The sequence below is a fragment of the Phacochoerus africanus genome, chromosome 15, assembly GCF_016906955.1.
Source record: "Phacochoerus africanus isolate WHEZ1 chromosome 15, ROS_Pafr_v1, whole genome shotgun sequence".
NCBI classification, from domain to species: Eukaryota; Metazoa; Chordata; class Mammalia; order Artiodactyla; family Suidae; genus Phacochoerus; species Phacochoerus africanus.
Genome location: NC_062558.1, coordinates 48547798 through 48569034, shown reverse-complemented (window position 1 = coordinate 48569034; position 21237 = coordinate 48547798). Strand labels below are relative to the sequence as shown.

Genomic DNA, 21237 nt, shown 5'->3' with positions numbered 1-21237 from the left:
CTATTTTTAAACTTGATTTGGTTCAATCCAAACTCTATGCTCTTTTCTTTTCTTTTTTTTTTTTTTTTTTTTTGCTTTTAGGGCCGCACCCATGGCCTATGGAGGTTCCTAGGTTAGGAGTCTAATCGGAGCTACAGCTGCTGGCCTACGCCACAGCCACAGCAACGCAGGATCCGAGTCATGTCTGCAACTTACACCACAGCTCACAGGAACGCTGGATCCTTAACCCACTGAGCAAGGCCAGGGATCAAACCCACAACCTCATGGTTCCTAGTTGGACTGCTTCCACTACGCCACGATGGGAACACCTAATGCTCTTTTCTTTTTGATCAGGATGATGTTTCCATGTGAAATCAGAGTATGGTAGTTGATTCATTTTGTTGTTTTTTGAAATTGTGGTAAAATACATACATATTGATATATAAATACATAATATTACCATTATAAATTCATGTATTAACTCCAGCATTTTTTTTAATGGATTTGTGGGGTGTTTATACACATAGGACTTCATTGGTGAATAAAGATAGTTTTACTTCTTCTCTTCAAATATTATGCCTTCTATTTCCCTCCTTCCCTTCCTCCCTTCCTTCTTTCCGTTTTTCTTTTTGCCTAATTGCTCTGTCTAGAACTTTCAGTACAAAGTTGAATACCAGTGGTGAAAGCAAACATCCTTTATCTTCTTCATGATCTTAAGGGGGAAAGTTTCAGTCTTTCACCATGGAGTATGATGTTAGCTGTGAGTTTTTCATAAGCGCACTTTATCATGTTGAAGTGATTAAAAGTAATTTAAATCTAAAGTCTTAACAGGGAGTTCCCGTCGTGGCGGGGTGGTTAACAAATCCAACTAGGAACCATGAGGTTGCGGGTTTGATCCCTGGCCTTGCTCAGTGGGTTAAGGATCCGGAGTTGCCATGAACTGTGGTGCAGGTTGCAGACGCGGCTCAGATCCTACGTTGCTGTGGCTCTGGCGTAGGCTGGCAGCTACAGCTCCAATTGGACCCCTAGCCTGGGAACCTCCATATGCCGCGGGAGCAGCCCAAGAAATGGCAAAAAGACAAACAAACAAAAAAATAAAGTCTTAACAATTTAAACTTTAGTTAAGGTACCTCAATTAAATGTAGCTTAACAGAAACAGTATGTTTTTAAAATCTGAATTGAATAGTGTTTTATGCAATGTGATTTGGTGCATGAGAAGAAACGTACCTTCCACTTGGTAAAGAGATCAGCAAGGAAACCATTCACAGCTTTCTCAAAATACAGATCCCCTAAAAAGAAACAATAAGGAGGAGATGAGAATTATCTCTATTCTTGCTCACAATGTCTTTTCTCCGTAACAGGAATAGGACTAGTCAAAGAGAAGGTGGGTTCTACTACATCCTAAGAGTGGCTTTAGTCTAGACTTTCTATGGAGCCAAACTTAATATTTACCTCACTCAGTAAGAGGTCATGGCTTCACGGTAAAATACCAGATTGAAAAAGCTTTTTTTGGAGTTCCTGTCATGGTGCAGCAGTTAGCGAATCTAACTAGGAACCATGAGGTGGTGGATTTTATCCCTGGCCTTGCTCAGTGGGTTAAAGATCACAGCACTGCTGTGAGTCGCAGATGCGACTCAGATCCACGTTGATGTTGCTGTGGCTGTGGCCTAGGCCAGCGGCTACAGCTCTGATTAGACCCCTAGCCTGGGAAGGTAGAAAAGACCAAAAAAAAAAAAAAAAGAGTTTTTTTTTTTTTTTTGTCTTTTCAGGGCCTCACCCATGGCATATGGAGGTTCCCAGGCTAGGGGTGTAATTGGAGCTGCAGCCACCAGCCTACACCACCACAGCCACAGCAACTCGGGATCCGAGCCGCATCTGTGAACTACACCACAGCTCACAGCAACGCCAGATCCTTAACCCACTGAGCAAGTCCAGGGATCGAACCCACAACCTCATGGTTCCTAGTTGGATTCGCTAACTACTGAGCTACGACGGGAACTCCTGAAAAAGCTTTGATGATTGAAAAATAACAGTTTATCTTCACAATGAGAGAACCATTTAATTTTCAAATATAATAATTCTGATAGTGGGAGTTCCCGTCGTGGCGCAGTGGTTAACGAATCCGACTAGGAACCATGAGGTTGCAGGTTCGATCCCTGCCCTTGCTCAGTGGGTTAACGATCCGGCGTTGCCCGTGAACTGTGGTGTAGGTTGCAGACGCGGCTCGGATCCCACGTTGCTGTGGCTCTGGCCTGGGCCAGTGGCTACAGCTCCGACTGGACCCCTAGCCTGGGAACCTCCATATGCTGCGGGAGCGGCCCAAGAAATAGCAAAAAAAAAAAAAAAAAAAAGACATAAAAAAATAATTCTGATAGTGATGCTTAAAGTTTGTTAGAAGATGATGTGGTTGACCCCGGGCAGTCACTAAATTACCATTTGCAGTTTCTGCTGTTCTTGAGCATCTGTAAGGACCTACATCAAAAATCAATTTGTGGGGTTCCCGTTGTAGTTCAGTGGTAACGAACCCAACTAGTATCCATGAGGACTCAGGTTCGATCCCTGGCCCTCTTATTGGACCAAGGATCCAGCATTGCCGTGACCTGTGGTATAGGTCGCAGACAGGCTCAGATCCAACACTGATTCAACCCCTAGCCTGGGAACTTCCATATGCTGCAAGTGCAGCCCAAAAAAGCAAAAGAAAAAAGAAAAGAAAAGAAAAAAATTAACGTGTAATTTTGCTAAACAGAAATGAGTTTGGTCTGTTGGACACAGTATCCACACCTCAAAGCAGCTTTACCATACTCCGCTCATTGCGTAGTAATTTCTAATAAAATGAGACAAACTTGGTGATTTCTGTGAGTGACAGGACAAGAGATGCAAGATACCAAGGAAGGTGTCGGTTCCAGCCATTGAGTCACTCTCTCTACCACTTTTGATCCTACACATAAAGAATATTTGAAGATCTGAGAATTTGGATTTTTCATTAATAATTTACTACATTTCCTGGAATTCACTATACATATGATATATACTTATTTTAGCATCTGAGAATTTGTAAAGATCCCAGGACACATCTTTAGAGAATATTAAGAGATTACTGTAAATGATACCAACTTGGGGGAAACCAGAACTTCTCCCCATTAGCAGTTACAACCAGCCCTTAGGAACAGTACCATAAATATCAAAATCCCACATTTCACAGCTCATCTGAATAAATATGTAAACCATAGCCGATGTAGAACGGAACACCACCTGAAATAAACAAAAACATAATTGCATTAAAAAGAAATGATGTATTAGGAGTTTCTGCTGTGGCATAGTAGGTTAAGGAGCCTGTGTTGTCTCTGAGGTGGTGTGGGTTTGATCTCTGGCCTGGCACAGTGGGTTAAGGATTTGGCATTGCCATAGATGTGGCTCGGATTTGATCCCTAGCCCAGGAACTTCCATATACCATGGATGCAGCCAAAAAAAAAAAAAAAAAACCCAAAAAAACCCAAAAAACCCCCCACAAACCTGCAATGATGTATAGAGTCTCAGTTCTGTGAAATGAAATATTAAAGAGTTACTGCTTCACAATGCTGTAAATATACTTAACACTACCGAACTATACACTTAAAAATAGTTACCAAGGGAGTTTGCATCATGGCTCAGTGGATTATGAACCAGACTAGTATTCATGAGGATATGGGTTCGATCCCTGTCCTCACTCAGTGGGTTAAGGATCCGGCGTTGGTGTGAGCTGTAGTGTAGCTCGCAGATGTGGCCTGGATCTGGCATTGCTGTAGCTGTGGCATAGGCCAGTGGCTGTAGCTCTGATTCAACCCCGAGCCTGGGAACTTCCATTTGCCATGGGTGTAACCCTAAAAAGAAAAAAGGAAAAAAGAATGGTTACTGTGGTAAATTTTAATTTTTTTACAAAAAAAGGGGGGTGGTGGAATTCCCATTGTTGAGCAATGGGACCAGCGGTGTTTCTGCAGCACTGGGACACAGGTTAGATCCCCAGCCCGAACCAGACAATGGAACTAGTTATAAGGATGATCTAGAAAACCAGGCAATCAAACTAGTTATAAAGATAATCTCAAGTTCAAAGGGCCTTGGGACATGGAGTGCTAGGAGCCATGCTGAAGAACGTAGGGATAGAAAGGCAAAAGATATGGTCCTTGCCCTCGGAGATTCCAGTCTGTGGCAAGGCAGGCGGGCAACATATCCAACACAGTGTAATGAATGCTGACATAGGTACACATCTGGGGTGCCGTGGGGGCATGTCAAGCCCGGTGCATCCAGGAAGCAGGGAAAGCTGAGAATACTGCTGAGGGAAGGAAGAATGGCTTGAGAAAGGGGTAGGACAAGAAGCAATCACTGCAGGCAGGAGAGAGCAATATGTGCCAAGACAAAGAGGCAAGAGAGCAGAGTGCAGCGTGCTGGAGGAACAGGGAGGAGTTCCTTCAGGGACAGATTAGCTCTGGACTCAACTGCTTCCCCTGGTTTCTCCACTCAGATGTCCAATATCTCACAGACTGAGTTGTTGTTGTTTTTTTTTAATTGAAGTATAGTTGATTTACAATGCTATGTTAGTCTCTGCCCTACAGCAAAGTGATTCGGTGATACATATGTATATATTTTTTTTGGCTCATGCCTGCGGCATGTGGAAGTTCCCAGGCCAGGGATCAAACCTGTGCCACAGCAGCAACCTGAGCCACTGCAGGGACAACACTAGATCCTTAACCCATTTCACCACAAGAGAACTCCTATACATTCTTTTTTATATTCTTTTCCATGATGGTTTATCACAGGATGTTGAATATAGTTCCCTGTGCTATACAGTAAGACCTTGTTGTTTATCCATTCTATATATAATAGTTTGCATCTGCTAACCTCAAACTCCCAATACATCCCTCCCCCACCCCCACCCCCACCAACTAAGCTTTTTAAGTTCCCCCAAATATCTCCCCCGGTCTTCTTCATATCATAAATGGTGCCACCATCTCTCTGCCCAGCTGCTCAATTATTCCTTCCTCACTCCTCACATCCAACCCATCCACAAGACCTGTGGATGCGGCCCCAGACTCTTTAATAAATCTGCCCATATCTCTCCACTGCTGCAGCTCCCAGCCTCAGCCTCGTCCGTTCCACCACCTTCTAACTTCCTAGCTCCTTTCTCTGTTCTCTACACCAGAGCCAGAGGGGCAGGAGCAGGTACTCTGGATGCCTATACAATATCCTTCCTTCCTAAATAATCGGAAGCTGATTCTTATTCTGGGAGGCAAGGGACCTGCCCAAAGTTTAGACCTCCCAGCATGCAAAGCAGGTCTTTCTTCATGTTCACCAACATACTCTTCTACTGAGTTTAACTTTTGCTACATATTAGTGGGCACAGAAGCCTGCAAGCTAGCCATCCCATCTCTACATTTGATACTAAAGATAAGAAAATGAAGATCAACATCAAACTGGAGAGATCCAACAGTAAAATACTAGAATTTCAGGACTATATTACACTAGAATTTCCATGACTATATTATAATATTATCTAGTTGGGTAGATAGTAGCTTGACCAGGAGCTTGACCATGAGATCAAGTTTTTGCTTATTTCTGTTTTGGTTTCAATTTTTATGTCTTACATACATAATAGCATGAGGAAACAAAACCAAAAAAGCATTTTGCCAGTCTTACCCTGGTATCTTCGCTGATATAACCACACATGACCTTCTCATTCTTGACCCACAGCTCACCAGCCTGTGCCCTAAAAGGAAATACACAGGCATCATTATGAGTCCTACATAAAACAAGAAGAAACACAAGGGACTTACGGGTGGCTTGCTCTTCTCTATTATTTGACCCAAATGACCTGGCCAGTTACAGATTTCCAGAGCACTGCAAATAGATTACATAACATGAAGAATTCTCAGAGCATTCTGAATTTTTACAACAGGGGCTCTTAATCTGGGGTCAACAGATAATCCGTGGGTCTAAGGAAGGGCTTCAGGGAACCCATGAATCCTCCAAAATGATGCAAATTTTTCTGAGCATAGAATTATACCTTTTGTCAAATCTCTAAAGGGCCCATGTTACAAAAACTGGTAAGCAGCACTGACGAACAATTTTGTTAATCCCAGCTCTCTTTTGGAGGGGTGGGGGAAGCATGCAGAAGTTCCCAGGCCAAGGATCTAACCCACACCACAGCTATAACCAGAGCCACAGCAGTGACGATGCCAGATCCTTAACCTGCTGAGCCACAAGGGAACTCCCTAATCTCAGCTTTGAGACAATAAGTTTCAACAGAAACAATGTCCATCTCAATAGCAGCTCAGAAGCAAGCAGTCAGGAGACTTGAAGGGACAGGGTCCCTATTCAATGTAGGTCATCCTATTGAAAAATGTTTATGTCAACTTGGTGTTGCATTGTGGGAGCTTGATTTTTTTCCTCTGCAACTTTTTAAGGGCATGAAATGGACAATAGAGTTCAAAGAGCATGGCCTTCAGAGCTTCCAGCCTTCAGGGAAACTAGTCCAGGCATGAATCTGTTCTGAGCATCACTTACTAGCTGAATGGCCATTGGGAAATAACTCTGCGAGGCTCCTTCTCTAGAAAAATGAGATCATCATGGAAATAGAGAACAGACTTGTGGTTGCCAAAGGGAGAGGGGAAGGGAGTGGAATAGACTGGGAGTTTGGGGATTAGCAGATGCAAACTATTGCATTTGGAGTGGATAAGCAATAAGGTCCTGCTGTATAGCACAGGGAACTATATCCGATCATTTATGATGAAACATGATGGAAAATAATATGAGAAAGAAATATATATACATATATGCATGTGTGTATAACTGTGTCACTTTGCCATATAGCAGAAATTGACAGAACACTGTAAATCAACATAATAAAAAAATTTAACAGTAAAAAGGAGATCATGATACCTACTTTATGCAGCTGTTTTGGAAATTAAACCAAATAATGTGGAGCAACCTGCAGTTACAGCTCCAATTAGACCCCTAGACTGGGAACTTCCATATGCCAAGGGAAGCAGCCCTAGAAAAAGACAAAGTAAATAAATAAATTAATTAATTTAATTTAATTTTTAAAAAAACCTGTTTATCATAAGCCACAGCTCAGGCTACCTGGAAAATAGTGGACAACCAGTCAGCCTCCCTGGACCTGCCTCCCACCTATAAAATGAAGAAGACTGGACAAGCCTGTGTTCTTCAAATATACTTCTCAGGCCCCCAGCTCTGCTGTCACCCAGAGGGGTCCTTCCTGGTACTCCTTTGCCCAGGTATGTCTATGAGTGGACAATTACAGCAAGCCTGACCTAGGAAGGGACTTCACTTTCTTTAAAAAAAAAAAAAAAAAATTGGGGGGAGTTCCCATCGTGGCTCAGTGGTTAACGAATCCGACTAGGAACCACAAGGTTGTGGGTTCGATCCCTGGCCTTGCTCAGTGGGTTGGGGATCCGGCACTGCCGTGAGCTGTGGTGTAGGTTGCAGGGGCGGCTTGGATCCTGAGTTGCTATGGCCCTGGTGTAGGCTGGTGGCTACAGCTCTGATTCGACCCCCAGCCTGGGAACCTCCATATGTCGTGGGGAGCAGCCCAAGAAAATGGCAAAAAGACCAAAAAAAAAAAAAAAATTGGGGGGAGTTTCAGTCATGGTTCAGTGGTAATGAATCCAACTAGTATCCATGAGGATGTGGGTTTGATCCCTGGCCTCACTCAGTGGGTTAAGGATCCGGCATTGCCATGAGCTGTGGTGTAGGTCACAGACAGGACTCAGATCCTACATTGCCATGGCTGTGGAGTAGGCTGGCAGCTGTAGCTCAGATTCGACCACTAACCTGGGAACCTCCACATGCTGTGGGTGTGGCCATTAAAAAAAATTTTTTTTGGCCACACCCATGGCATGTGGACATTACCCAGCCAGGTCTGAACCCACTCCACAGCAGCCACCTAAGCCACATCAGTGACATCGCGAAACCCTTAACCTGCCAAGCCACCAGGGAATTCCAAACTTCTTTCCTTTAACATTATAAGGAAGGATTCAGTGTTCCCATGACCTATGAGCACTTTTAGCAAGAAGTACTCTGCATACAAGCTACTGAAAGCTAAATTAACCAGACCTCTAAAACGAGCTCATTATTAGTGTACTAAGTCTCCAACTTATACTAGAATGTACAAAGTGGTATTACAGGAGTCCCTTTCATGGCTCAGAGGAAGTGAATCTGACTGGTATCCATGAGGACTTGGGTTCGATCTCTGGCCTCACTCAGTGGGTTAAGGATCCAGCGTTGCCATGAACTGCAGTGTACGTCGCAGATGTGGCTCAGATCTGGTGTTGGTATAGCTGTGGTGAAGGCTGGCAGCTACAGCTCTGATTCGATCCCTAGTCTGGGAACTTCCACATGCTATGGGTGCAGCCCCTAAAAGACAAGAAAAAAAAAAGTGGTGTTACAAAATTGGGGCTTAGATTTCTAAGCCTCCACTCTCTGTAGAGGTGAATTCATAATCTTTCTGAGACTTGGGTTTTGTTTTTTGTCTTTTGAGGACTGAACCCTCAGCATCTGGTGTTTCCCAGGCTAGGGGTCAAATCAGAGCTGTAGCCACTGGCCTACACCACAGTCACAGCAATGCTGGATCCGAGCCAAATCTGTAACCTACACCACAGGGGAGCCTCAGTTTTGTATTGTTTTGCTTTGTTTTTAAATCAGTAAATATGGTTAATAAGAATCCTGCCCCATCCATCTTCTAGGGCTCTACGTCAAAATGTTAACAGTGGTTACTTATGAGTACGAATACTACGTTTTTTCCTCTGCTTCTTTATTCTATTTTTCAAGTTGTCTAAAATGAGCAAACATTGTAAGTAAAAATACTTAGCACATGCTGGACACATAGTGGTGCTTGATAGTATTAATCCTGTAATCAGACAGATGTGTTAAGAGACTGGCCACCATAGAAGCAGAGCTCAAGTCAAAGATCCCAGAAGATCCCCTACAATGGGGCAGATCTAGAAAGAAAACATCCAAATTGGATGTTCCAGTGGGCTTTAAGTGTGACTCTCAGACACATCTGTCTGCTCCTGGATAGCTGAGAAGTCAGGGCCAGAAACTAATTGATATTGTTCCTTCTGGAGTGTGAGTCAGAAAAAAAAAAAAAACTAAGTTTAAAAAAAAGAGGGGGGAGTTCCTGTTGTACTACAGTGGAAACGAATCCAACTAGTATCCATGAGCTCAGATCCTGCGTTGCTGTGGCTGTGTGTAGGCTGGCAGCTGCTGCTCAGATGAACCCCTAGCCCAGGAATTTCCATATGCCACAGGTTTGGCCCTAAAAGCAAAAAAAAGCAAGGAAGTTCCCCTGTGGGACAGTGAGTTAAGGATCTTGTGTTGCTGCAGCTGTGGCACAGGTCACACCTGCAGCAGAGGTTTGATCTCTGGCTTGGGAATTTCCAAATTCCACAGGTGTGACCAAAGAAACAAAACAAACAAACAAAAAACCAAAACACAGAAAACAAAACCAAAACAAAATAAAAGGTAGCTTAGTCAGCAGTCCCAAAAACTATACCTGCAAAAATGGGTTCTCTTCACAATGAGATCAAATAGACTAGATTTCAAAGTCAATTTTTTTAATATTTATTTTTTAACTGAAATACAGTTGCTATATAGTATTATATGTTACAGATATGTAATACGGTGATTCACAATTTTCAAAGGTTGTACTTCATTTATAATTATTATAAAATATTGGCCAAATCCCCCATGTTGTACAATATATCCTTGCAGCATATTTAATTAATTTATTTATATATTTTTCCTTTTTTGGCCACCCCACAGCATATGGAGTTCCCAGGCCAGGGATCAGATACTAGCCGCAGCTATGACCTACACTATACCTGAGGCAATACTGGATCCTTAACCCACTGTGCCAAGCCCTGTGGGGACTGAACCTCCATCTTAGCACTGCAGAGGTGCCACTGATGACATTGTACCAGAGCAGGAACTACTAGCTTTTTTTTTTTTTTTTTGTCTTTTTGCTATTTCTTGGGCCGCTCCTGTGGCATATGGAGTTTCCCAGGCTAGGGGTCTAATCAGAGCTGTAGCCTACACCACAGCAACACCAGATCTAAGCCACATCTTCAAGTGATACCACAGCTCACAGCAACCCCGGATCCTTAACCCACTGAGCAAAGTCAGGGATCGAACCCGAAACCTCATTGTTACTAGTTGGATTTGTTTCCACTGCTCCACAATGGGAACTCCAGGTTTGTTTGTTTTTTTTTATTTTAAAGAATACATTGTGAATTTACTCAGCAAATATAAAAATGTTTATCTTCAAGGAAAAATGATGTTTCAAAGGCAGGGTTTCAAGGTAATGAAACTGTCTATGTTCTTAACTGTTGACTAAATTACCAGATTAAAAGGATAAATTACAGAGAAATTATTATTACTTTTTTTTTTTTTTTGTCTTTTTAGGGCTGTACCCTTAGCGTACATAGGTTCCCAGGCTAGGGGTTGAATTGTACCTGTAGCCGCTGGCCTACTCCATAGCCACAGGAAGGCCAGATCTGAGCTGCTCTGAGACCTACACAATAGCTCACAGCAATGGCAGATCCTTAACCCACTGAGTGAGGCCAGGAATCTAACCTGAGTCCTCATGGATGCTAGTCAGATTGTTTCCACTGAGACACAATGGGTACTCCAAGAAATTCTTTAATAATTTATTATTGACTTTATTTTCTTTTCTCATATGAGGCCCAGAGCACCTTTTTCTTTTCTTTTTTTTTTTTTTTTTTTTTCAAATTTGTCTGCCTCAGTAGTTAGGAAAATAAAGTGACTTTTGATTCAATGTAAATAAGTCAATTTGGAAAAAAAATAGTAGAAGGATTTTGTGGTTATATTTAACCATGAATGAGCAAAATATTAGGACAGATCTTGAAAAGTCTAAAACTGACATTACTTCAGGGTATATATAAAGGCATTTACAAGGAGCAACAAGGAATTTAAGAATGAAAGGAATCTGAGGTTTCTAAACCAGGGCTCAGGAAACTGTAGCCTGCAGGCCAAATCCAGCCCACCTCCTGCTTTTGTACGGCCAGAAGCTAAGAATGGATTTTACATTTTTAATTGCTGAAAGAAACAAACAAACAAAAATGAATTTGCAACAGAGATCTGAGATCCACGGTGCCCAAAGTCTAAAATGTTTAATCACCGGTCTCTTATAGAGAAAGATTCTAAACCTACCATCTCATTTTTGAAGATGAATAAACTCAAGAGACTCCTGGAGCTGCCTGGAGGTGTCAACCTGCTAACCACTGGTGCTGGAAGAATGGAATACAGGGTTCCTGACTCCTGGCCCTCCACCTGGGAGAGACCAGCTTGTACAGGATTGCAAAAACGGCTGCATTTCTTGTTCTGCTTCAGACTGAGCCACTTCTTGGACTGTGCTTTATTTGCTAAAATTTTTCAAAGAATTTTGACCCTATAACAACTTTTAAAACAGCCTCTTTTGGAAAGAAAAAAAAAATAAATCCTTTAACCTTTCTTTTGGGATTAGTAGTTCAGACTAATCAAAGAGCCCTCATTGCCGGTAAAAAGTCTTTACATAAATGTTAAGGCCAGGAATTCCCTTCGTGGTTCATTGTTAACGAACCTGACTAGGATCCATGAGGATTTGGGTTCAATCCCTGGCCTTTCTGGGTGGGTTAAGGATCTGTTGTGCTGCAAGCTGTGGTGTAGGTCACAGACGTGGCTCGGATCCCTCGTTTCTGTGGCTGTGGTATAGGGTGGCAGCTACAGCTCCAAAAGGACTCCTAGGCTGGGAACTTCCATATGCCACAGGTATGGCCCTAAAAAGCAAAAAAAAAAAAAAAAAAAAAATTATGGCCAATAAAGGAGGAATGACTGAAGAAGAAAATCACCACCTTGGAGTTCCCGTCATGGCTCAGGGGTTAACGAATCCGACTAGGAACCATGAGGTTGTAGGTTCGATCCCTGGCCTTGCTCAATGGGTTAAGGATCCAGCATTGCCGTGAGCTGTGGTGTAGGTCGCAGACACGGCTCAGATACCACGTTGCTGTGGCTCTGGCGTAGGCCGGTGGCTACAGCTCCAATTAGACCCCTAGCCTGGGAACCTCCATATGCCGCAGGATCGGCCCTAGAAAAGACAAAAAATAAAAAAAGTGGGTTAACCAATGGAGTTCCCATTGTGGCACAGCGAAAACGAATCTGACTAGGAACTGTGAAGTTGCAGGTTCGATTCCTGGCCTCACTCAGTGGGTTAAGGATCTGGCGTTGCCATGAGCTGTGGTGTAGGTCGCAGACGAGACTCAGATATGATGTTGCTGTGGCTGTGGCGTAGGCCAGCGGCTACAGCTCTGATTAGACCCCTAGCCTGGGAACCTCCATATGCTGTAGGTATGGCCCTAAAAAGCAAAAAAATAAAAATAAAAAAAAAAAAATACCCCCCCCAAAAGAAAAAAAGTGAGTCAACCAGATGTAAATATGGTTGTGTAAATACAGTAAATTTCTAGACAATGGTTTCCTCTAGGAAAAAGGACTTACATTTCATTATACTTTTTTGGGTACTGTTTGAAGTCTTTACTATGTGGACATTTTGCTTTTTGAATTTATTTATTTATTTATTTATTTTTTGTCTTTTTGCCATTTCTTGGGCCGTTCCCGCGGCATATGGAGGTTCCCAGGCTAGGGGTCTAATCGGAGCTCTAGCTGCTGGCCTATGCCAGAGCCACAGCAACGCAGGATCCGAGCTGCGTCTGTGACCTACGCCACAGCTCACAGCAATGCTGGATCCTTAACCCACTGAGCAAGGCCAGGGATCGAACCTACAACCTCGTGGTTCCCAGTCAGATTTGTTAACCACTGTGCCACGATGGAACTCCTTGCTTTTTTAATTTAAAGTAGGTTTCAAAAAGTCCCCTTATCTCTTGTCTTTACAAATTGAAACACAGAAATCATAAATAAATCAAGAGCAGTGTGAAAACGCTACAAAGGCAGCAAATCAGGAACTACAGTGCTGGCCATTTTATGTCTCCAAACTTATTCTTAATCTGTACAAGAAGGTTTGATTAAATATGTTCATTTAAGGCTTTTTCCAGTTCTGAAATTGGGAGTCTATACCTCCTCTGTTACAGAATACCAGGTGGCTTCAGCAATATCCACTCACCTTAAAACTTCTCCAGTGCATTAATGGGAGGGGGGTGTTGGTTTCTTTTAGCTACAGCAATCTACTATATTAAGCTACTGTGTATTGTATTACATGGACATCCACATGCCTCAAATGCTGTACAGCTGTGTCCCAGTTACTGCCATAGATCCTACTCCCACTTACAAGCTGATAAATCAACAGTGACATAACATCTACCTGATGCCAGCAAATTCCACCTTCTGAGTGATATAGGCACATGTGCTAACCTAAGGAAAAAGAGAGAGAGATTCAACACACCAAGGCTATAAAAGGTCACAAAGAAGGTCTCCTGGCTTCCTAATTTCTTCTAACAACCCCAAGTTCAATTAACATGGGGTAATAGATTCATCCCACAAGAAAACCTGCTGGGGCAGGTATAGCAGTAGGTTCTTAAGGGTTTGGCAAGTACAGACAATAGTAAAGGCCAGGTGGATAAGAAGCAGCCAGCTCCACTAATAAACTCTTCCTCACATACATCTGCATATATATCTACATTTACATGTGAAACATTTATTTCTCATTTTAGGAAATGGAACCCACTCCTACCAAATAAAAAATGAGCAAAGATTTTTTTTCCCAGAAAACATACACTGTATGGAAATTCTACCTATAATTTTTTGTTTCATAATACTCAAAAAGTCCAAAAAGACAGTTATCAGCACCAGCTCACAGTTCTCAAAAATGGATGGTGTTGAGTAGAAAATATTAATTAAAAGTAAATAAGGGAGTTCCTGCTGTGAAGCAGCAGAAAGGAATTCGACTAGGAACCAGGAGGTTGTAGGTTCGATCCCTAGCCTTGCTCAGTGGGTTAAGGATCCGGCATTGCCATGAGCTGTGGTGTAGGTCGTTAGACGCAGCTCGGATCTGGCGTTGCTGTGGCTGTGGTGTACGCCGGCGGCTACAGCTCCGATTCAACCTCTAGCCTTGGAACCTCCATATGCCGCTGGTGCAGCCCTAAAAAGGACAAAAAGGCCACCAAAAAAAAAAAAAAGTAAATAAGCAAGGAAAATTGAAGGAGGGTGAGGCAAAAAGCAATAAGATCTGGGTTCAAGCCCAGTGTCAAAGCGCTTACTAGCCTTCCTGTCTTGGGCAATCACTTAACTCCTCAATCTCAGTTTTCACATCTATAAATTAGGAGTAATAAATGCCTGTCCACAGGAGAAGTGAGGAGCAAATGAGAGCAAGTGAAAAACCAAAAACCAAAGTCCCATTCAAATGTAAAACAATACAGGAGTTCCCGTGTGGCTCAGGGGTTAAGAAATCCGACTAGGAACCATGGGGTTGCAGGTTCGGTCCCTGGCCTTGCTCAGTGGGTTGGGGATCTGGCATTGCTGTGAGCTGTGGTGTAGGTTGCAGATGCAGCTTGGATCCTGAGTTGCTGTGGCTGTGGTGTAGGCTGGTGGCTGCAGCTCCGATTCGACCCCTAGCCTGGGAACCTCCATATGGTGCAGGAGCGGCCCTAGAAAAGGCAAAAAGACAAGAAAAAAAAATGTAAAACAATACTGAAAATTACTATGCAGGCCAAAAATGCAGAGTTAAAATCTGTGACAACAAATAAACAAAACACAAGAAAAAACATACACACACACCACGTGTTTACAATAATTGACTGGAATCAGAAATGATTTTATATACTCTTCTCCCTCCTTGAGCTGTTAAAACTTCCCAGTGACGTGGATTACTCACATAATAGAAAACGTTAACACACATTATTTAAAGTCATGTCTTACCAAGCTTTTCTTTAGTCGCCACATATCCCCACGGCCAATATATTGATCCTTAAAGGTTAATTCCACCAGGTCAAGGGTCACATCCTAAAAGGGATAATCACATATATGTCTTTGCATTACTCTGCCACACTTTATAGTCCTAAGATTACATCCACTCACCATGGAGAAATCTTTTGACAGAAAAACAACTACTGGAGGGAGTTCCCGTTGTGGCTCAGTGGTTAACGAATCTGACTAAGAACCATAAGGTTGTGGGTTCGATTCCTGGGCCTTGCTCAGTGGGTTAAGGATCCTGCGTTGCTGTGGCTCCGGCGTAGGCTCATATTTGACCCCTGGCCTGGGAACCTCTATATGCTGCAGAAGTGGCCCAAGAAATGGCAAAAAGACAAAAAAACAAAACAAAACACCACTGAAAAAGCTACGACAAACAGAATTCTATCCTGCCAAAGACTTTGGTACAGATAAATCTACAACAGATCCTATAGCCACTGTACCAAGGTTAAAAGTGCAAAGAGTATAAGATTCTGTGTTTCACTCTTTTTTTTTTGTCTTTTTGCTATTTCTTTGGGCCGCTCCTGTGGCATATGGAGGTTCCCAGGCTAGGGGTCTAATCGGAGCTGTAGCCACTGGCCTACGCCAGAGCCACAGCAACTCGGGATCCGAGCCGCGTCTGCAACCTACACCACAGCTCACAGCAACGCCAGATCGTTAACCCATTGAGCAAGGGCAGGGACCGAATCCACAACCTCATGGTTCCTAGTCGGATTCATTAACCACTGTGCCACGACAGGAACTCCTGCGTTTTAGTCTTGATCCTGGCACACAAACATGGCATTGAGCTGTGGGCTTTATTTCCCTAGATAATGTCAATAACATCTTTTGGACAATGATTTTTAACTCCTCATTTCACAGCGTAATTTTTCAAAGAAAAATGAGAATACACAAAGAAATTTTATATACATATATATACATATATATACGTGTATATATATATGCATATATACGTATATATATATGCATATATATATATATATAGCCTACGCCAGATCCGAGCCGCGTCTGCGACCTACACCACAGCTCAGGGCAATTCTAGATCCTTAACCTACTGAGTGAGGCCAGAGATTGAAGCCTCATCCTCATGGATGCTAGTCGGGTTCATTAATCACTGAGCCATGACAGGAACCCCTACAAAGAAATTTTAGTATTTTAATACAAATTTTACATTAGTTTCACTAACGCACATATACATACAGAATCTTTTTAGAAATATAAGCTTTTTATTTTTTTTTTTGTCTTTTTGTTGTTGTTGTTGCTATTTCTTGGGCCGCTCCTGCGGCATATGGAGGTTCCCAGGCTAGGGGTTGAATCGGAGCTGTAGCCACCGGCCCACGCCAGAGCCACAGCAATGCGGAATCCGAGCCGCGTCTGCAACCTACACCACAGCTCACGGCAACGCCAGATCCTTAACCCACTGAGCAAGGGCAGGGACTGAACCCGCAACCTCATGGTTCCTAGTCGGATTCGTTAACCACTGCGCCACGACGGGAACTCCCTAGAAATATAAGCTTTTTAAAGAGGAGGAGGGATTTAAATGCAGCCTATATTCTACCTATAATCTAAATTACCTAAAAAAGACAAAAAACAAAAAAGTAGTTCTAGTCGTGGCACAGCGGAAACAAATCTGACTAGGAACCATGAGATTGTGGGTTCAACCCCTGGCCTCACTGAGTGGGTTAAGGATCCGGCATTGCCATGAACTGTGGTGTAGGTCACAGATGCAGCTCGGATCCCGTGTTGCTGTGGCTCTGGCGTAGGCCAGCAGCTGTAGCTCTGATTCAACCCCTAGCTTGGGAACCTCCATATGCCAAGGGTGTGGCCCTAAAAAGACAAAAAAAAAAAAAAAGACCTATATATGACTACATGACTACATATTTAATAGTCTGGCAGTATACTTAGGTTTACTTAGTATACTTGTATACTTAGTATACTTGATTTCCTTAGAGACCTAATCATGAGGAAAGGTTAATCATTCCCCCCAAAATATTCAAATCAAGAACAAAAACACACCTTAGGGTCTACGACATTCACATACACATCTTGATAAGGTCTTAGACGGAACACTTGAGTCACAGTCTGGTCCACACTGATAGTTTCTGAAACAGAAGAAATCAGATAACATATTCTGAAAATACAGATAACTATGTTCTATCTAATCTATAAATACTCAGACATTCAACAAACACAATTGATCCTTTACCAAGGGCAAGACATGTTTTCTGTCCTCTAGGAGTTTAAAACTTAGAAAGTTCTCTGCTTTTCAGATGAAATAAGACCTGAACTCAAGTAATTAAAAAATGAGAGCGAAACAGACAGAATTACAAAGAGAGAGACACACACACAAAGAGACAGGCAAAAAAGAATTTAAGAAGCAACATAAGAAAGAAGGATTATGAAAATTCAGAAAAAGATCCTTTCTCTTTTGGAATGAAAAGTAGCAGTATTTATGGAAGAGATAAACTTTTTTATTTATTTATTTATTTATTTTTTGTCTTTTCGCTATTTTTTTGGGCCACTCACGTGGCATATGGAGGTTCCCAGGCTAGGGGTCTAATCGGAGCTGTAGCCGCCGGCCTACGCCACAGCCATAGCAATGCGGGATCCGAGCCGCGTCTACAACCTACACCACAGCTCACGGCAATGCCAGATCCTTAACCCACTGAGCAGGGGCAGGGATCGAACCTGCAACCTCATGGTTCCTAGTCGGATTCGTTAACCGCTGCACCACGATGGGAACTCCTATTTATTTATTTTTGCTGTTTAGGGTCATGCCCTTGGCATATGGAGATTTTAGTCTAGGGGTCAAATTGGAGCTGTAGCTGCCAGCCTACACCTCAGTCACAGCAAGACAGGATCCGAGCCACATCTTCAACCTACACCACAGCTCACGGCAATGCCGGATCCTTAAACCACTGAGCAAGGCCAGGGATTGAACCTGCGTCCTCATGGATGCCAGTCAGATTCATTAACCACTGAGCCACAATGGGAACTCCATGGAAGAGATAAATTTTTCAGAGCCCTTAAGTCTGGTGAGTAAGAAACGTAACAGGTGGCAGAAGATGAGGAGAGTAAGAAGGACACTCAGGATCCAGGTTTTATAGAATATTTTCCCATCAAGTTAAACCATAAAAAAGTGGTTGACACCAAAATCCTTTAGAGCAAATTAGAAGTTTTTTTTTTTCCTTTCAAGTGCCATTTAAGGAATTATTTTATTTGCTATCAATTAACATTTTTGTTCCTTGATCAGCATGGTACAGTCACTAGAGGAAGAAAGGAAGGATTTGGATCCAGAAGGAGTAAGGAGAATCATTGCTCTGACTCCTTCACTGACTGACTTCAAGTGAGTCAGTTCATCCCCCTGACAGTTTCCTGTCCCTCAAGAGTTGGCGGGAAGATCAAAACAGATAGATAAACAACTCCTAGTACAGTACCTTCCTTGCACAAGTGGCAGATCACCCACAATATATGTTTCCTCCCAGCTCTGATACCACAAGCACTTAATAAATATTTTGTGGGAAAAAAATGTATGGATAGATATAGTTAAGATATAGATAAAGTAAACCGTTATTAAGGAACTGGACACAAGGGAGTTCTCATTACAGCTCAGCCGCTAACGAAACCAGCTAGTATCCATGAGGATCCAGGTTCAAACCCTGGCCTCGCTCAGTGGGTTAAGGATCTGGCATTGTTGTGAGCTGTGGTATAGGTCTCAGACAAGGCTTGAATCCCACGTTGCTGTGGCTGTGGTACAGGCTGGCAGCTGCAGCTCCGATTTGGCCCCTAGTCTGGCAACTTCCCTATGCTGCAGGTGTGGCCCTAAAAAAGGAAAAAAAGGAACTGGACTCAAACAATTATTAAATCAATTCTCTTCATCCCCTTCAGGCAATCTGATTTGTAAGGTGAAGTTCCAAAGTATATTTTTATTGAATTGCTGAGGGCAAGAGCTCGGTAGGTGTTTGGGGTTTTAATTTTTTTAAATTAACATATAGTTGATTTGCAATCTTCTGTCAATTTCTGCTGTACAGCAAAGTGACCCAGTCGTACATAAACATATATATTCTTTTTCTTATATTATCTTCCATCATGATCTATCACAAGTGATTAGATACAGTTCCCCAAGCTGTACAGTAGGACCTCATTGCTTATCTATTCTAAACGTAATAGTTTGCATCTACTAACTCCAGACTCCCTGACCACTATACTCTCTCTCAGCGACCACAAGCCTGTTCCCCATGTCTGTAAGTCTGTTTCTGTTCTCTAAGTGGGTTCATTTGTGCCACACTTTAGATTCCACATGTAAGTGATATCATATGGTATTTATCTTTCTCTTTCTGACTTCATTTAGTATGAGGATCTCTAGTTTCATCCATTGAAAAAAATATTATATTGAAGAAAGAATGCTTTGCTAACAATCTTTACAGAGTTAAGTGTAAAGCTTCACCTATTCAGACTTAACTATCCTCCTGACTCTAAATGCAGTTTTCAGTGCCCTCAAGATCCTGGCAAATGAGATTCATTGGCAGGTTTTTTTTTCTCATTTTTTTTTTCCCTTGACAGTTTTGATATCTGACAATTTTCGTACACAGGAAGACACTTTGATAAGGAGAGAAGTAATGTGTCTGCATTCCTTGAGATTGTGAAGAGGGGTTTCTAACAGTTTCTGAAAGAGTAAAGCAGAAAAATCTTGGAGAAGAGAAATGGAATTCTTACCTTTCTGCAAATCCTCCTTAAGTGACTTGACCTGCAAAAGCAGAGGGCTGGAAACAACAAGAAAGAGATGGGATGTTGTAAGCAGTAACCAGCTTTCTTCACCATCCACAAAAGGCAAGCAGATCACTCTGAACATACTGTATGTGGCAGCACAACGATGGGAGAAAATTCCCTTAGAAACCAACTCTGCACTTATATTCAAGGAAATAGATAAATGCTACATAATTGTTCACAGAGCTGTCATCTCAGCTTTAAAAAAAGAAAGAATGGGAGTTCCCGTTGTGGCTCAGCAGTTAGCAAACCCGACTAGTATCCATGAAGAAGTAAATTCAATCTCTGGCCTTGATCACTGGATTAAGGATCTAGAATTGCTGTGAGCTGTGGTGTAGGTTGCAGACCTGGTTCAGAACCCACATTGCTGTGGCTGTGGTGTAGGCCGACAGCTACAGCTCTGATTTGACCCCTAGCCTGGGAACCTCCATATGCCATGGGTGCAGCACTAAAAAGCATAAAAAGCACTAAAAAGCATTAAAAAAAAAAAAGAAAGAAAAAGACAGACTTATCAAATCCTCAAGAGTTAGGGGTCAAACTGGAGCTACAGCTGCCGGCCTACGCCATAGCCACAGCCACTTGGGATCCAAGCCTCATCTGTGACCTATACCACAGCTCATGGCAACACAGGATCCCCAACCCACTGAGTGAGGCCAGGGATCGAATCCACAGCCTCATGGATACTAGTCAGATCTGTTTCTGTTGCACCACATGGGAATTGCAGCAGGAGCTTTTTTACCCAAAGACAAAGAGCTGCTGTCTTCCCCTTCAAACCCCTTAAGACAAAATATGTAGACTTTCCAGACTGCCCAGTAAGGTCCCTTGACGCTGGTCAGATACTTACCTATACTCATCATTGGGGTGAGCAATCTCCACAATGTCTCCAAGCTTGATGTGAGGAAACACTTTGGGGTTCATGACCAATTCATCATCTGAAAGACAATTCAGTGGTCTCAGGCAGAAACCAACTCACTTCGGTGACAGCTTGCTGTGTACGTTCTTACATTGGGTCCTAACAACCCCATCAAGTTAGTAATATGACCCCAACTCAAAGATGAAGCTCGATTGCTTGCTTGCTTTTGCTTTTTAGGGCTGCGCCCATAGCATATGAAGGTTTCCAGGCTAAGGGTCAAATAAGAGCTATAGCTATCAGCCTATACCATAGCCACAGCAAAGTGGGATCCAAGCCATGTCTGAGACCTATACCATAGCTCAAGGCAATGCCGGATCCCCAACCCACTGAGCAAGGCCTGGGATTGAACCTGCATCCTCATGGATACTAGTCAGATTTGTTTCCACTGCACCACAACGGGAATTCATGAAGCTCCATTTAAAAGTGGGAAAGTATTCAGGGACTTTTAGGTCCAGAGCTTTTTCTCCTAGCCCACCGCTCCCAGGGAAAAGGCAACCTTTACTCTCTGGGAACTAGGCCTTTGGGATGATCCTTTAGTCCCTCAAATAGCACATATCTGGCATATGCCAGGAACAAAACAGCCTGGGTCCTGGTGACACAGCATAGGGTTCAAA

General features: G+C 42.7%; 1 protein-coding gene across 1 annotated transcript in view; it reads right to left on the bottom strand.

The window, feature by feature from the left end:
• The window catches only part of DEPDC5 (DEP domain containing 5, GATOR1 subcomplex subunit), a 104092-nt gene that overhangs the window by 77915 nt on the left and 4940 nt on the right, over positions 1–21237 (bottom strand). The window contains 8 exon segments of the mRNA XM_047760246.1: positions 1207–1268; positions 3153–3231; positions 5650–5719; positions 13340–13389; positions 14893–14976; positions 16960–17045; positions 19660–19706; positions 20555–20642. Coding sequence (XP_047616202.1) covers positions 1207–1268; positions 3153–3231; positions 5650–5719; positions 13340–13389; positions 14893–14976; positions 16960–17045; positions 19660–19706; positions 20555–20642 — 566 coding nt within the window.